General features: G+C 35.6%; 1 protein-coding gene across 15 annotated transcripts in view; it reads right to left on the bottom strand.

Annotated features, from left to right (window-relative positions):
* The window catches only part of LOC106879353 (spectrin alpha chain), a 93,630-nt gene that overhangs the window by 11,550 nt on the left and 68,683 nt on the right, over positions 1-13,397 (bottom strand). For 8 of the 15 annotated variants that reach the window (XM_052978638.1, XM_052978640.1, XM_014928861.2 and 5 more), the window contains 11 exons: positions 9,963-10,125; positions 6,708-6,792; positions 6,243-6,427; positions 6,013-6,117; positions 4,775-4,884; positions 4,574-4,672; positions 4,359-4,479; positions 4,117-4,238; positions 3,474-3,606; positions 2,534-2,632; positions 2,101-2,260 (listed from right to left, as the gene is read on the bottom strand). In XM_052978638.1, the coding sequence (XP_052834598.1) occupies positions 2,101-2,260; positions 2,534-2,632; positions 3,474-3,606; positions 4,117-4,238; positions 4,359-4,479; positions 4,574-4,672; positions 4,775-4,884; positions 6,013-6,117; positions 6,243-6,427; positions 6,708-6,792; positions 9,963-10,125 (1,382 nt within the window). Of the gene's footprint in view, positions 1-2,100; positions 2,261-2,533; positions 2,633-3,473; positions 3,607-4,116; positions 4,239-4,358; positions 4,480-4,573; positions 4,673-4,774; positions 4,885-6,012; positions 6,118-6,242; positions 6,428-6,707; positions 6,793-8,906; positions 8,943-9,962; positions 10,126-13,397 lie in introns of all 15 variants that reach the window. The other 7 variants (XM_052978633.1, XM_052978636.1, XM_052978637.1 and 4 more) reach the window with 3 other exon arrangements.

The raw sequence follows: 13,397 nt of genomic DNA, 5'->3' as shown, positions 1-13,397 counted from the left end.
CTATCATCCTTTGGTTGTCTCCCGCGAACACTTCTAAGGGCCTAATGCCATCCCCACCCCTACCTAGGGTTTATCGATCATATAGCGCATAAAAATGGCATAGTGTATGTACGTTGTAGGCTATTCTTTGTTTATGAATTCTGCCAAATGCAAGCTTTCTTTTCAGGTACATGACACTGCTGTCCCTCATCCCAGGGTCTCACACGCCCACACCTCCCACACCCTCAGAGTTGGCACACTCAACGGCAGCACACTGAAAGGTAGGTCTGGTGAGATTGTTGAGATGCTTGAACGGAGACATGTAGATTTGTGCTGCATCCAAGAAGTAATGTGGAGAGGAGGTTCCGCTAGGTTCCTCACAGTCAAAGAACACAGGTACAAGATTTTCTGGGCAGGGAACACTGATGGGGTTGAGGGTGTGGGTATACTTCTTGCGGAGAAATGGGTGGATAAGGTAATAGAGGTAGTTAGAGTATGCGACAGAGTACTTAAGATTAGATTAGTGCTTCACCATAGGTTAGCTACTGTTATCTCGGCCTATGCCCCTCAACCAGGGCTACCGGATGGGCAGAAAGACCAATTTTATGACACCCTATTGCAGACTACCTCGTCAACGAATGACAGAGACCTTCTCTTTGTGGCTGTTGATTTCAATAGACATGTTGGACAACATGCAGGGGGCTTCCATGGCGTATATGGAGGCTATGGCTTTGGTTCCCGCAATGAGGAGGGAACCAGACTGCTGGAGTTCTGCGATGCAAATGATCTTATGGCTTACAATACCAACTCCAGGAAACCCGCCTGTCACACGCACTAGCCAAATTGACTACATCCTCGCCAGAAAAAGGGAAAGAGGGCTGCTTATAAATGCCAAAACCTTCCCAGGCGAAGAATGTACCCCTCAACATAGTAGTTAGCAACTTCGGGATCAGGGCTAAATGGATGCCCAGAAGTAGACCAGCTTGGAGGAGAAGGGTCTGGAAGCTTAAAGATCCCACAAATGGACAGAGATTTAGAGACATATTACTCAAAGCCTTCAACAAAATAGAATGGGATATAACATCACATAATGTGGAAGACAACTGGAGGTTTCTACAGGACAACCTGCTGAGGGCCACTGACCAGATCTGTGGATGGTGCAAAGTCCCCTCTCGACCCAAAATAACGTCGTGGTGGAACAATGTTGTTGACAGGGCTATTAGACAAAAGAAACAGGCTTGGAAGGACTGGAAGAACAAAGATAGCAGGGAATTGTATCAGACTGCCAGAAGGGAAGCTGGGAGACAGGTTTATTCAGCCAGAAGCAGATAAGAAAAAATTTGCCAATGTTCTGCGCCATGAGGACCAAAGACTTGAAGTATTTCGTGTTGCAAGACAGTGTGTGAGAGAGATTTGTGATGTCGTAGGAGAGAAATGTGTCCGCATGGATGATGGCTCACTTGCACTAGACGAGGCTGCAAAGAGAGAGGTTTGGAGACGCCACTATGAAAGGTTGCTTAATAAAGAGGATGAATAGGAGAAAGAGAGTCTGCCGAATGTCGACCCAACAGAGGGACCAGCTTTCCTAATTGACAGTACCTTGGCAGATAAAGCAAAGCAATCAAGAGTATGAAGACAGGGAAAGCCCCTGGCCCATCAGGAATCACTGCAGAGATGCTCAAAATATCTGGCAGTGTCGGCTATAGCCTTGTCACCCATATAGTTGACCAGGTGATACACAAAGGAGTTATACCCAATGACTGGTGTAGCAGCACCATAGTCAACTGCTACAAAGGTAAAGGTGACGCTTTGCATACAAAGAATTATAGAGGTATCAAGTTGTTGGATCCGGTAATGATCAGTGTGGACAGGATGCTTTTTATGTGGCATCAGCACCAGCAGAGTCACCAAGCAACTTGCAAGACAAGGAGAGGGGAGGGGACATTGAAGGAGATGATCTTGTGTCAGATGATGAAAGGTTAGAGTATGACAGAGACAGAAACAAGCATCTTGCTATAAAGGCGGTATTCCTTTTTCTCTAGCCTTATCGGAATGTAATAAATCATATGTTGATTCCACCCAACCAATATTAGCCGAAACAAAACAAAAATATACACCTACCAATCCAGCTTTCCACAACATCAGTCTTCCAAATAAACTGTAAGAAGGCAGAATTGTCAACCAACCCTGTGTGTCTCTGTGCTGCAGCATTCTCAAGGGAGGCCAACTTTTCTTGGAGACTATTGATACGTTGTTGGATGGCTGGAGCATTGTGATTGTTCTGAAGAGACATTCAATAAAATATTGAATACAAATATCAAATGCATCATTTTTTATGATATTTAAAACAAAAGTTATCTTATTACTTGAAATGCTATCAATTGTTGAAAAAAAAAAAGACTATAGTTGAAACAATTTTATTCACAAAACAATTCTGCCTCCAGCAGAAATTATTATATGCAATACAAAACAGGAACTTAATCAGTACAAAAGTGACTCCCTTATTGGAATAAACAAATCAAGATATAAAGAGAAAAATAAAAATAATTCATACCTCATCAATTAAATTCTGCCCCTCTCGTTGAATCTCCATGCATCTGTCTTTGTGAACTTGGAAGTCTGTTATAAAAGCCTCATGTTTCTTGAGCAGACCCTACAAACAATATAAGACAAATCAATATAAATATAGAAGCTAAGATAAGATTTGACTAGTATTTTACAAACGACAAATGCAATGTAACACTGAATTCTCTCACTCAATACAAATTCACTAAAACATGTTTAAGAGTCATCATTATTGTTTTAATGTTCACTTTTCAATGCTTGCATGAATTAGACACAATTTGTTGTTTTAAATTTGTTGAGGTTCTTCTTGTCACCAAACCTCAATTGTTTTAAAGTAATATTTTCCTATGGCTGAACACGTTTTCACATAAGATTGAAAACAAACAGCCACTTGTATGATAGTGATGCTTGTTTAGAACCATTGTGTAATGTCAGGACCAGGAGACACAAGCACATACATGTATTACACACACCCTGCCTGACTACAAGCTTCTTTTAGTTTCTGTCTACTAAATCCACTCACAAAGCTTTGGTCAGCCTGGAGCTATAGTAGACACTCGCTCAAGGTGCCATGCAGTGGGGCTGAACCTAAAACCACACTGTTAGGAAGCAAACTTAACCACAAAGCCATGCCTGCACCTACATTGTTCTATATTATCTTCTGGTCGCAAGTTATTTTTAAATGATTTTTAAATCAGGATCAACTTAAAACTCTAAAAAAAAAATTGGAATATTTTTGTTTTTTGTTATTCTTAATGTCCAAAAACACACCTTCACCATATAAAAAGATTCATTAACACCTCATACCCACTGTAAGAAATTGTAACTGAGTCAATCAAGTAACTACCATGTCTTTTTTTTTTAATTCATGTTCTTTCCAATCAAAGTTTTACTAAAAATCACTCTGTACATCTGTGAAAATAAATTACCTGTACGGCAGCCATAGTGTCACCATAATCTCCACCAGATAACAAATGTAGTTTCTCAGTTATCCAGGCTTCTTCCTCCTCAACATTGGCTGTAAATTGTTGGAATGCATATGATTGTTCTAGTTTCTGACCTCTGTAAAAGAAACAATGATCACTTAAGATATCAAGCAAAAATGCACAACTTTATGTAGCATGTAGAATTTAGAGTTAGCTTTTATAAAATAGCAACAATATAAATACAAACCAGATATTAAGTTAAACGCGAAGAGAATATACATTTATACAAGAGTACATTATAACATCAAACAATATTTGTCTTTTATTTAGATAGGATACTAAATCTGTAATACAGACAACAAAATATGAGGGCTTGCTACTGAGAGCACCCATGTTGATACCATTGATCTAAAATAGGACTTCCTTGACTTGGTATAGGAAGCAGGCAAAAGACTATTTCCAATCCACCTACAAGCGACAGCAAAACTTAGTCAACTGGCAATCTAACTAAGAGACTTTCTATAAGTGCTATTCCAGAGGTAAAATTGAGAAGTACCATATAAGAAATGAAATTCAAAATTGATTTTAGCAAAATCGATAATGAAGCCAACAACAATTACTGCAAAATCCGGGAAAAGCTACAGACCTGTGGACACACAGCTGGTTTAGTTCTTGCCAACTTTGTGCCAAGCCATTAAGACGGGCTTCTATGTCAGCAACATTAATATCGGACTCAGCAATCAGACGGCGGCCAGTTTCCTGGACAAACTGAAAAGAAAAGTATCAAATTGAAGGCAACTTCAAATCTAAAATAATAATGAGCCCAAAAGATACAAAGAAAATATATAAAGCACCCATGAAATGTCAACTGGAATATAAAAATATTACCTGGATGGCTGGTTCATGACTATTCAGCTCAGCTTCAAGTCGTTTGTGTTTTTTCCTCAAGTTTTGAACCCCAGTTAAATCACGACCATAGTCAGTAGAATTAACAAGAATTTTCTTTTCTCTAGAATGGAAAATGGTTTTTGTTAATTTTCTTCCAAATTCTAACAATAATAACTATAATTTCTACCAAAAATAGAAATTAAGAGCTAACATACTTAATCCAAGCCTCTTCATCATCAATATCTCTCATGAACTGGTGCCTAGTGTTAGACTCACTGAGCCTAAGACGGCGTTGTTCAGCAAGCTCTTTAATTCTAAAGTAAAAAAAAAAAAAAGAGAGAAAAACGATGAAAGGATATTTTTTAAAACAAGGTAACTAAACAATTTAAGGTTTAGTCTATTAAATGCATTATTACCTTTCGTATCTTTCATTAATTGTCTTCTTACGTTCGGCAATACTGTCAACATCCCAGACCCCAGCTTCTAAAAACTGGTCAGCTTGAGTGTTCAAATCTTTGATACGATCCTAAATTGAAAAAAGACTTAATAGAATCATTTGCAATCTTTACATTCTTTCTTTATATATAATTTTGTAACGAAAGGTACTATTGTCAATTAACTAGAATTTCAATGTATATCTGGTACTTGTTTTTATTGACCACTGAAGGAAGAAAAGCAATGTGAAATCCTGAATACGAAATTACTCAAATATAAAATAAATAATAGAAGAGAAAGGTGATTAGAGATGAGAAATTTTAATGGCATTAATTTTAGATAATCACATCAAAACAAATAATAATCTAACCCATAAAATCCTCAGAACTAGCAGACTCTCTAAAACCCATTCCTCCTTCCATCAATTCTGTTGTGAAATATCCCTCACAACCTATACTTTATGCTTTTACTAGTTTCACTCTTTGGACTGAACCATGCTGAGGCATGTGTCAATCATATAAATCTCATTATTCAGTCTAATATTTACTTTATTACTCTATTAAATGGCTACGTCATTTTTTTTTTTCTGTAAAGGGACGCAACTCGGCATACTGATTACAGTCATAAATACAGACACACGACAAAGCTTCTTGTAGTTTCCATCTGGAAAGCAAACTTCTTACCACACAGCTATGCCTGTGCCTGATAAATTTAGTAGTAAAATTAAAAAATAAAAGGAGATCAAATTATACAGTAAGTTAATATGTATAAACCTTTAGCTAGTAATTGTATTATATGTTACTTTATTTCAATAACAATTTAAGGTTTTAAACATACTACCATTGACTTTTTTTATAGGAACTATGCGTTTCAGAGATTTCTTTAAACAGTATTTCCAATAATCAATACATCAAAAACCTGTCTGTAGTAAGTTTATCATGAGTTGGATATCAAAAGGGAACCGCTTTTCCTAGGTTTAATAGAGGGCTTCATATAACATTTTTACCTTCTTTTTCACTATTTCAATTGATTATTGGAGGGACATTTACACATGACATTATACATAAATATACTAAACTGAACTGTCTAGTCACTGAATTATAGACAAATATTATATGACAAATGTGTACCCTTTAGAAAATAATCTGGACATTTGAGGAAATGATGCAAGTTTGTAATAGATTATATTCAAGTTCATATGAAATAATGCATTACTTACCTCATGAGCACCAACATCAGCTTCAAGAAGTTGATGTTTCTTAAGCAGATTCTGGATAGAAGCCAAATCTTTGCCATAGTCTTCAGACGCCAACATTTGTTCCACCTATGGAATATAGCAAAAGTTGACAAACAGCATCCTAAACAATGGACAAAACAAAGTCTGAAAAGAATATGAGAAATGTTGATGATAAACTGTTAATTTGGAGAAAGAAATAATGGTAGTCATACCTCACCCAACCAGAAATCAATATCCTTAACGCCGGCATTGTAAGACTGTTGCTTGTTGGCTTCTTTCAGTTTTTCGCTTTTCTCAGTTGATTTTGTTACAAGAGACTCCCATTGATTTGAGAGACTTTCAAGTCGGGCTTGTACTGCATCTTCTGAACCAGCACATTGGGAACGATCAATCAAGTCTGCATGAAGAACAAGATCATACGTGTAGTTATATGACCTCAGGCACAAAACCTAATACATTGCTTATATCTGTTATTGCCAATGTAATGTGCTTGACAGTTTTTATGGCATCAATTTCAGGAATATATTTGTATTCTACATAGATAAACACACTAAGCAAACAGAATGCTCACTTAATCCAAAAATAAAGAGGATTAACTAACAAGAAATTTGACAATACACATATTTCCTCAAAGAAATAAACACCAGGAATTAGCAGTTGAATCCCTGGATACTTACTATTACCTGTTGATAATAAGGCCTGTAATCGGTCAGCATTGGCAGCCAGTTCAGCTTCAAAAGCTTGATGTTTCTGATGTTTGCTCTGAGAAGAATAAATATATCAAATTTGTGTCACATACAGTTCTCTAAAATTACTGCTAACAATATCTTTAGGCTATAGTTTACACAACTTTATTCATTCTTGTTAGCATTAGAAGATATGTTTGAAAACTTAGCTGTTTGCATAAATTGTTTTGAACACCTGAATTTACAAGGTATTCTCTGTTACAAAGTACTCCACAATGGAGCTTCATTTAAATTAAGGGCAGACAAAAACAGAAAGCAACATCAGTGGCAAGGACAACAATAACTGAATTATTACAAATATATATATTAGAAATTAAAGTCTCAACAATCATTCTGTATTAACTACTTAGAAGTGAAACTTCAAAAACATTTGAAGAAAATAGCTTTATTCAGTGTTTTCTAATATCTTTTCAACTACATGAAGAACCAATGTTAATCTCCACTCCTTCAGTTACAAAAGTATGTGGATTATCCAATGTGTCATCCATAGTGAACAAAAATGACACTTTTTCTTAGTCACACACAAAAAACAGCTATTTAACAGTAATTGATATTAAAGAGGAAAGTAGAAGGCATTTAATATAAAATCCATAATTAATGGCATTTTAATAAATAATATAAGGTATGAAAATTTACAAGATGCACACAACAAGAGCAATAAACAAATTGATATGCAATGCCAGTTGATTGTTATCTGTCAATGCATTGACTAATACAAGAAACCAGGTTTAAATACAGGTAACCAAGTTCTGTTAGATATTTTAGAATGAAATTCCTTCTAAATACTATGTATGAATTAAGATTAAATTAGACCCAATAACTCAAGTCCTTTTCAATAGTATAGGATTGAAAAGAAAAAGTTAGGAAATGTTTTTTTCCATCAAATTTTTAGAATATTGATACTTCTCTAATGAAGTTTGATTCATCAACTTTGCATGAGGAATATATTTCTTGCAGCTTCATACATATAGACTTATAAAATCTGGTAGTAAAGAGTTGAGTTACAGTTAATGAGAATTGACTAAACAAGCATTCCAATGCTCTCTGTATATTCAAAAGATGCAGTTTTCTACAACGGAAAACCAAGTTTTATCATCAATGATGGCAATCAGTTTGTTGTAGAAATAATCAAGGAGTTAATTGTGGACTAATTTTTTTATTGTCCTTTTTGCTGTCAATATTGGCAAAACATTAATTCTCTCACTTCAAATGCAATGCACACAAACAGACAAAATACAATTTGGTTAGTTGATTCAAATTTAACATTAAATGAAATTCCTGAGAGATCGCAATGTTTCATATAAAGAAGGGAGCAGGCTCATGCAGTACGGGGGGGGGGAGAGAGAGAAAGAGAGAGAGAGACAGAGAGAGAGAGAGAGAGAAAGAGAGAGAGAGAGAGAGCAAGGAAAGCAAAAGATATGAATTTTTTTATTAAGTAAAACTTAAAAGGTTAATTTGAAAGGTTTTCTGTCTCTACTAGTCAAGATAAAAAGATGCTGTCACTGAGGAACTATAATGATAAAAGATGAGGGGGGATATTGTTTCATAACTGACACATCTGATAAGCTTTAATGCTTAAAACAAGGCAAAATTAAATTATTCTGCTCCAGAATGGATCAGTTCAATGAGTGGCACCAGTAAAAGAGTTAAGTTGAATAATACAATAGTAGCAAGAGCAACAGCTTATTTTGAATGTGACACACACATTACATAAGGTTTAAGAGGTGAAAATAATTCAGTTATAGGAGTAGCTAAACATCATCAATAGAGCTGGGATGATCTTTTAACTATATTGTGGGGAATTCATTTTTAACTATTCAAGTCACTTGCCAAACAAGTACAATTCCAAGAGTTCTGAAGTTGTTTATTAATAGTTTAGCTTTGACAGTAACATAGATAAAGCATATACAGTAAGGTTCAGTAGACTCAGAACCAAAACAAATGGCTTGCCATAAACATTTCTGTAAGAATTGGGACAGTTAAAACATGGAAGCAACAACACTGCAAACATTCACATTAATGGAAATGAGGTTGGAGAGAACGAAAGAAACAAGCAGGAGAAGAGTAAGGAAAGGGAGGGGTATGAAAATGAAGAAGGGGAGAGAACCCAGAGGTCAGGTCAACTTGTACCTCCTGTACCCAGCTGTTTCTCTCCACATTCAACTCCTGCAATGGTCAGATGGAAAGAAACACCGCATGAAATAATTTTCAAGGAAAGGATCAGATTAAACAGAATAACAAGACAAAGAGCTGAAAAGAAAGACAGATAGAAAGAGAGAAGAAAGTAGAAAACAAAAGCAACCAGAGAACAGCAATGAAATGACAACTCACTGCAACATTTCTGACAAATGATTAAGTAGAGAGCAAGTAAGAACCACCAGAACATTCAATGTATACATGTTCTCAGACAGATTCATTCAGTAAGAAATAGAATTTAGAGACAATTTCAAATCTATCTTTCAACTTCAGGTTTTCAGCAAATGTTACATGAACAAATTTCTTGAAAATTTTTCAGTTAAAACTAAAGCTAAATCGGTTTTACATTCTTATTAATCAATTCTCTTAGATAAGGAATTTCTTTTAGGTGTGGCTGTGTGGTTAAGTATGCTTCCCAACCACACAGGTTTAAGTTCAGTTCCATTGTGTGACACCTTGAGCAAATGTCTTTTACTATAGCCTCACACCAAAAAAGTCTTGTAAATAAATTTGGTAGATGGAAACTGAAAGAAGCTCAATGTATATATGTGTATATAGTGTATGTATACTTGTCTATTTGTCTTGACATCATGTGAGAGTTGTAAAATGATTATCACTGTTATACAAACAGTGTTCTTCATTTCCATTATTCTGCAAGAACATGTCTAGCCATGAGGAACATTGCTTGGAAATAGGTAAGGATTGGCAACAGGAAAAGTAGAAAGTCTGGCTTAACAGAACTCCATCCAACCCATAGAAGCATAGAAAAGTGGACATTAAAACAATGATGATTTTTTTGACACTGATTAACAACTAAACACCATCTCTGACACCAGTTATGTTCTAAACAGAAAAATATCGACCATTTCACTAGTCACAAAGTAAACAATCAACAGAGATTGAAATAATTATATTGAGCAAAATAAGCAAATAAAATAAAAAAGATAGAGCCTAGTTAATGTACAGGATGACAGATCATTAATACCTTACCTGAATATTAGATGGGTCTCGGTAAGATTCATCACATGCAATCTGGATCTTCTCCTGAAGCCAGTTCTCCATTTCATCAGCATCACGTGAGAATTGTTGGAGGGATTGTGCTTCACCAAGTTTGGAACGGTTTTCAATGAGAGCTTCCTTTAATTTAGCCCATCTACATAAAAAGAAAAATAATTAGTGAAAAAAAAAGAAAATAGCCTTCTGAAATGGAGAAACATTTTGACAAACCTAATATCAAATTGGCTATCACACAAATTTTTGTAAAACCTTTCAGACTGTGCATGTGCAAACACACACACTCACACAGGGCTTCCCAGTTTCCATTTATCAATTCCTCTTTCAAGGCACAGTCAACCAAAATCTACATTAGAAGACACTTGCTGCAGTGAGACTGAACTCCACAACCATACAATCATAACATATCTCTGCATGCATAACCTATATTTTTGATTGGCAATATCCATATCAATTTTAAATCCTTTCTTTCATGCTGACATGGATTGGATAGGTTATCAGAGTCCAAATCAGTTCTCATCTGAACACACTTCCACTGCAAATTAGATTACCTAGACAACAAAAACTACCAACTACTTCTTGGAAGCCATCAGAACAGTTGATAGAATTCTACACAGTAAGGAATTCTTGTCTGCTCCCTTTCTGCATCAAGTATGACCATTTACTGGTGACAGTGGGATTCTCTCTTCTGTCTTACAAACTAAAACCTTAGTTTAGCTAAGTTTACTTTGAGGCCTTTTGATTCTAGTTTTTGTTTCCAAGTTTGGAATTTTCTCTCTAAATCTTTGACTAATTCAGCTAAGAGAACTAAGTCAATGACAAACAAAAGCTCCCACAGACTTAAACTTATCTGTATGGTAGGTGCTGACAATGCTTATGATAGCCTTTTGAAATGAAATATCAATAACAAACTATCTATGCTAATATATGAATTTATCCATCTTTGTTGCAATATTTACTGTCAATTTCTAAGGTTGAACAATAGAGCACAAATGAGCAAGAGACAAAAGCTGCATGGAAAAGGAATCAGATATAGTATATCACAGAGACAATTGTTACTGGTACAAGCATGTGATAAGTGCTCAAAGTAAATTAAACCTGTGGAAGCAGCAGACCAAAGAAGACTTAGAACGAAATGGTGATTATTGATGTTGTATCTCACAAAGGAAACAATAAAGGATCATCATGATTGGCAACACATGATGTTAAAAACCTGTTTACCCAAGCAGGCAGAGTGAAACATAGTAGAAGTTGGGATATATATCTATATCCAAGCTCCTAGGCCCAAATCTCTATCTGCTCTTCTGCTTACCCCATAAACCAGTTGAACTCTCTCTTTTAACATCAAACATGAAGATGCCAATAGGGTGTCTCATCATGTTATTTGAATATCAAGTGTTTGCATCAAATCTATTGATTTCTGGTGCAAACCCCATTTGCTTACTATCACTTCACAGTCTTCACTCTTACCACCATCATCTCAAAAATTCACTACCCATGCTCATCACCAGCTAACATTACTCCCATTTCTATATGCTAACCACTATTTTCTCTCCTTAAATCACCTATTACTGTTATCTCTCATGTACTCCGAACATTAACCATTTCTACAACTATCCATCAATCATTCTAGCAGCTGCAAACATATAGCTGCCATTAATCTCTCCATTCACTCTATGTCATTAATACTTCTCTAGTAAGGTCACCCATTTCTCCTCTTCCACTCTACCGCCCTAATCAATCTGTTCCCCTCTTCATGCTAGACAATATTCTGCCGTTGTTTTCTCTTTTTAAGTTCTCTATTAGTTATACTGTCCTAAACAAACAGAGACAATATAAAGCAGAGAGGAACTCCTTTTGTTTTGCAAGGTAAAATGCAATCTTATTAATGCTGGTGTCACAATAAAATACACCCAATAGTCTATAATCTTGTCAAGAGTGCTTGTATTACTATAAAACGCACCCAGTACACTTTGTAAAATGGTTAGTGTTAGGAAGGATGTCTAAGTACAAACTATGCCAAAAGAAAACATGCTAGATAGATATATACCCCAACCACACCTAGGAGGGCAGTAACTGCAAATAAGAACTTGGAATGTGGCAATCCAGCCAACCCCTAACAACATGGAAAGCAGATATAAGACAATAATGATGAGCAAAACAAGAAAACTGTCTGTGGAGTAAACTTTGAAATTGTAACACTTGTTACTATAAAGTGGTTGTTTCCTTAGACTAGGTTCTAACTTAATCTACCAGTTTATAGATTTATGGTAGGCAGAAAATCAGCAATAATTATGGTAAAAATTTACTTAAAACAATTAAAAATACAATCAAATTAATCTCAAGGTTCACTAGTTGCAGTCCCAAAATAGATATTCTTTTATTCTTTGTTTCAGTCATTTGACTGCAGCCATGCTGGAGCACCAGCATGGCTGCAGTCAAATCAACCCCAGGACTTATTCTTTGTAAGCCCAGTACTTATTCTATCAGTCTCTTTTGCCGAACCGCTAAGTTACGGGGACATAAACACATCAGTTGTCAAGCAATGGTGGTGGGGGACAAGCAGACACACAAATACATACGAGTCCACGGACAACAAATCTGGAATGCCAATGTTCACCAAATTCCATTGAGCACAACACAACATATAGAGACATGTGGTCAGAAAATGTTTCTAATTTTACCTTTCTACAAACCACAAGACACAAGTGAGGTTAGAAGAAAGATAAAAGAAAAACGGTTTATTAAAATGTTCAAACCTGTTCCGAAAGGAAGTTCAGCAATAATATAACAACCAGTTAATGATGCGGATTAAAAAATATCTCTAGCATGTAAATATAAACAAGTTACAGAATATCGGTACGCCTGGCAAACCGTGATGTTTAAGATGCATGCAAATTGGTTAAAAAGGTATTCTAAAAATTCACTTTATTGGAGCATTCTAAAAGGTACTAAAGTTGTCAAGAACTCAACTGTCAGTTAAACACATTTGAAATCTGATGATTACACTATGTATGAAAGTGCTAACTTAACTTTATGAACATTACAAAATATTTTTTTTAATGTTAAAATACCATAAAAAACATGAAAATCAGACCATGTTTTAACTTCATTCAACTTATATGTGGTGTGTGTGTGTGTATATATATATATACACACACACACACATACACGACGGACTTCTTTCAGTTTCTATCCATCAAATCCACTCACAAAGCTTTGGTCGGTCCAAGGCTATAGAAGACACTTGCCCAAGGTGCCACACAGTGGGAATAAACCCAGAACCATGTGGTTGGGAAGCAAGCTTCTTACCACACACCCACTCCTGTGCTAATTTTACCTAAGTCTAATACAATTACTGATATTTTATCAGAAGTTGAAACATTAAATTCTACTTGAATGATTTGTATC

The sequence above is a fragment of the Octopus bimaculoides genome, chromosome 2 (genome assembly GCF_001194135.2).
Source record: "Octopus bimaculoides isolate UCB-OBI-ISO-001 chromosome 2, ASM119413v2, whole genome shotgun sequence".
In the NCBI taxonomy this organism is placed as follows: domain Eukaryota; kingdom Metazoa; phylum Mollusca; class Cephalopoda; order Octopoda; family Octopodidae; genus Octopus; species Octopus bimaculoides.
Note: the sequence above shows the minus strand (reverse complement) of the source record. Positions and strands in the feature narration are given on the sequence as shown.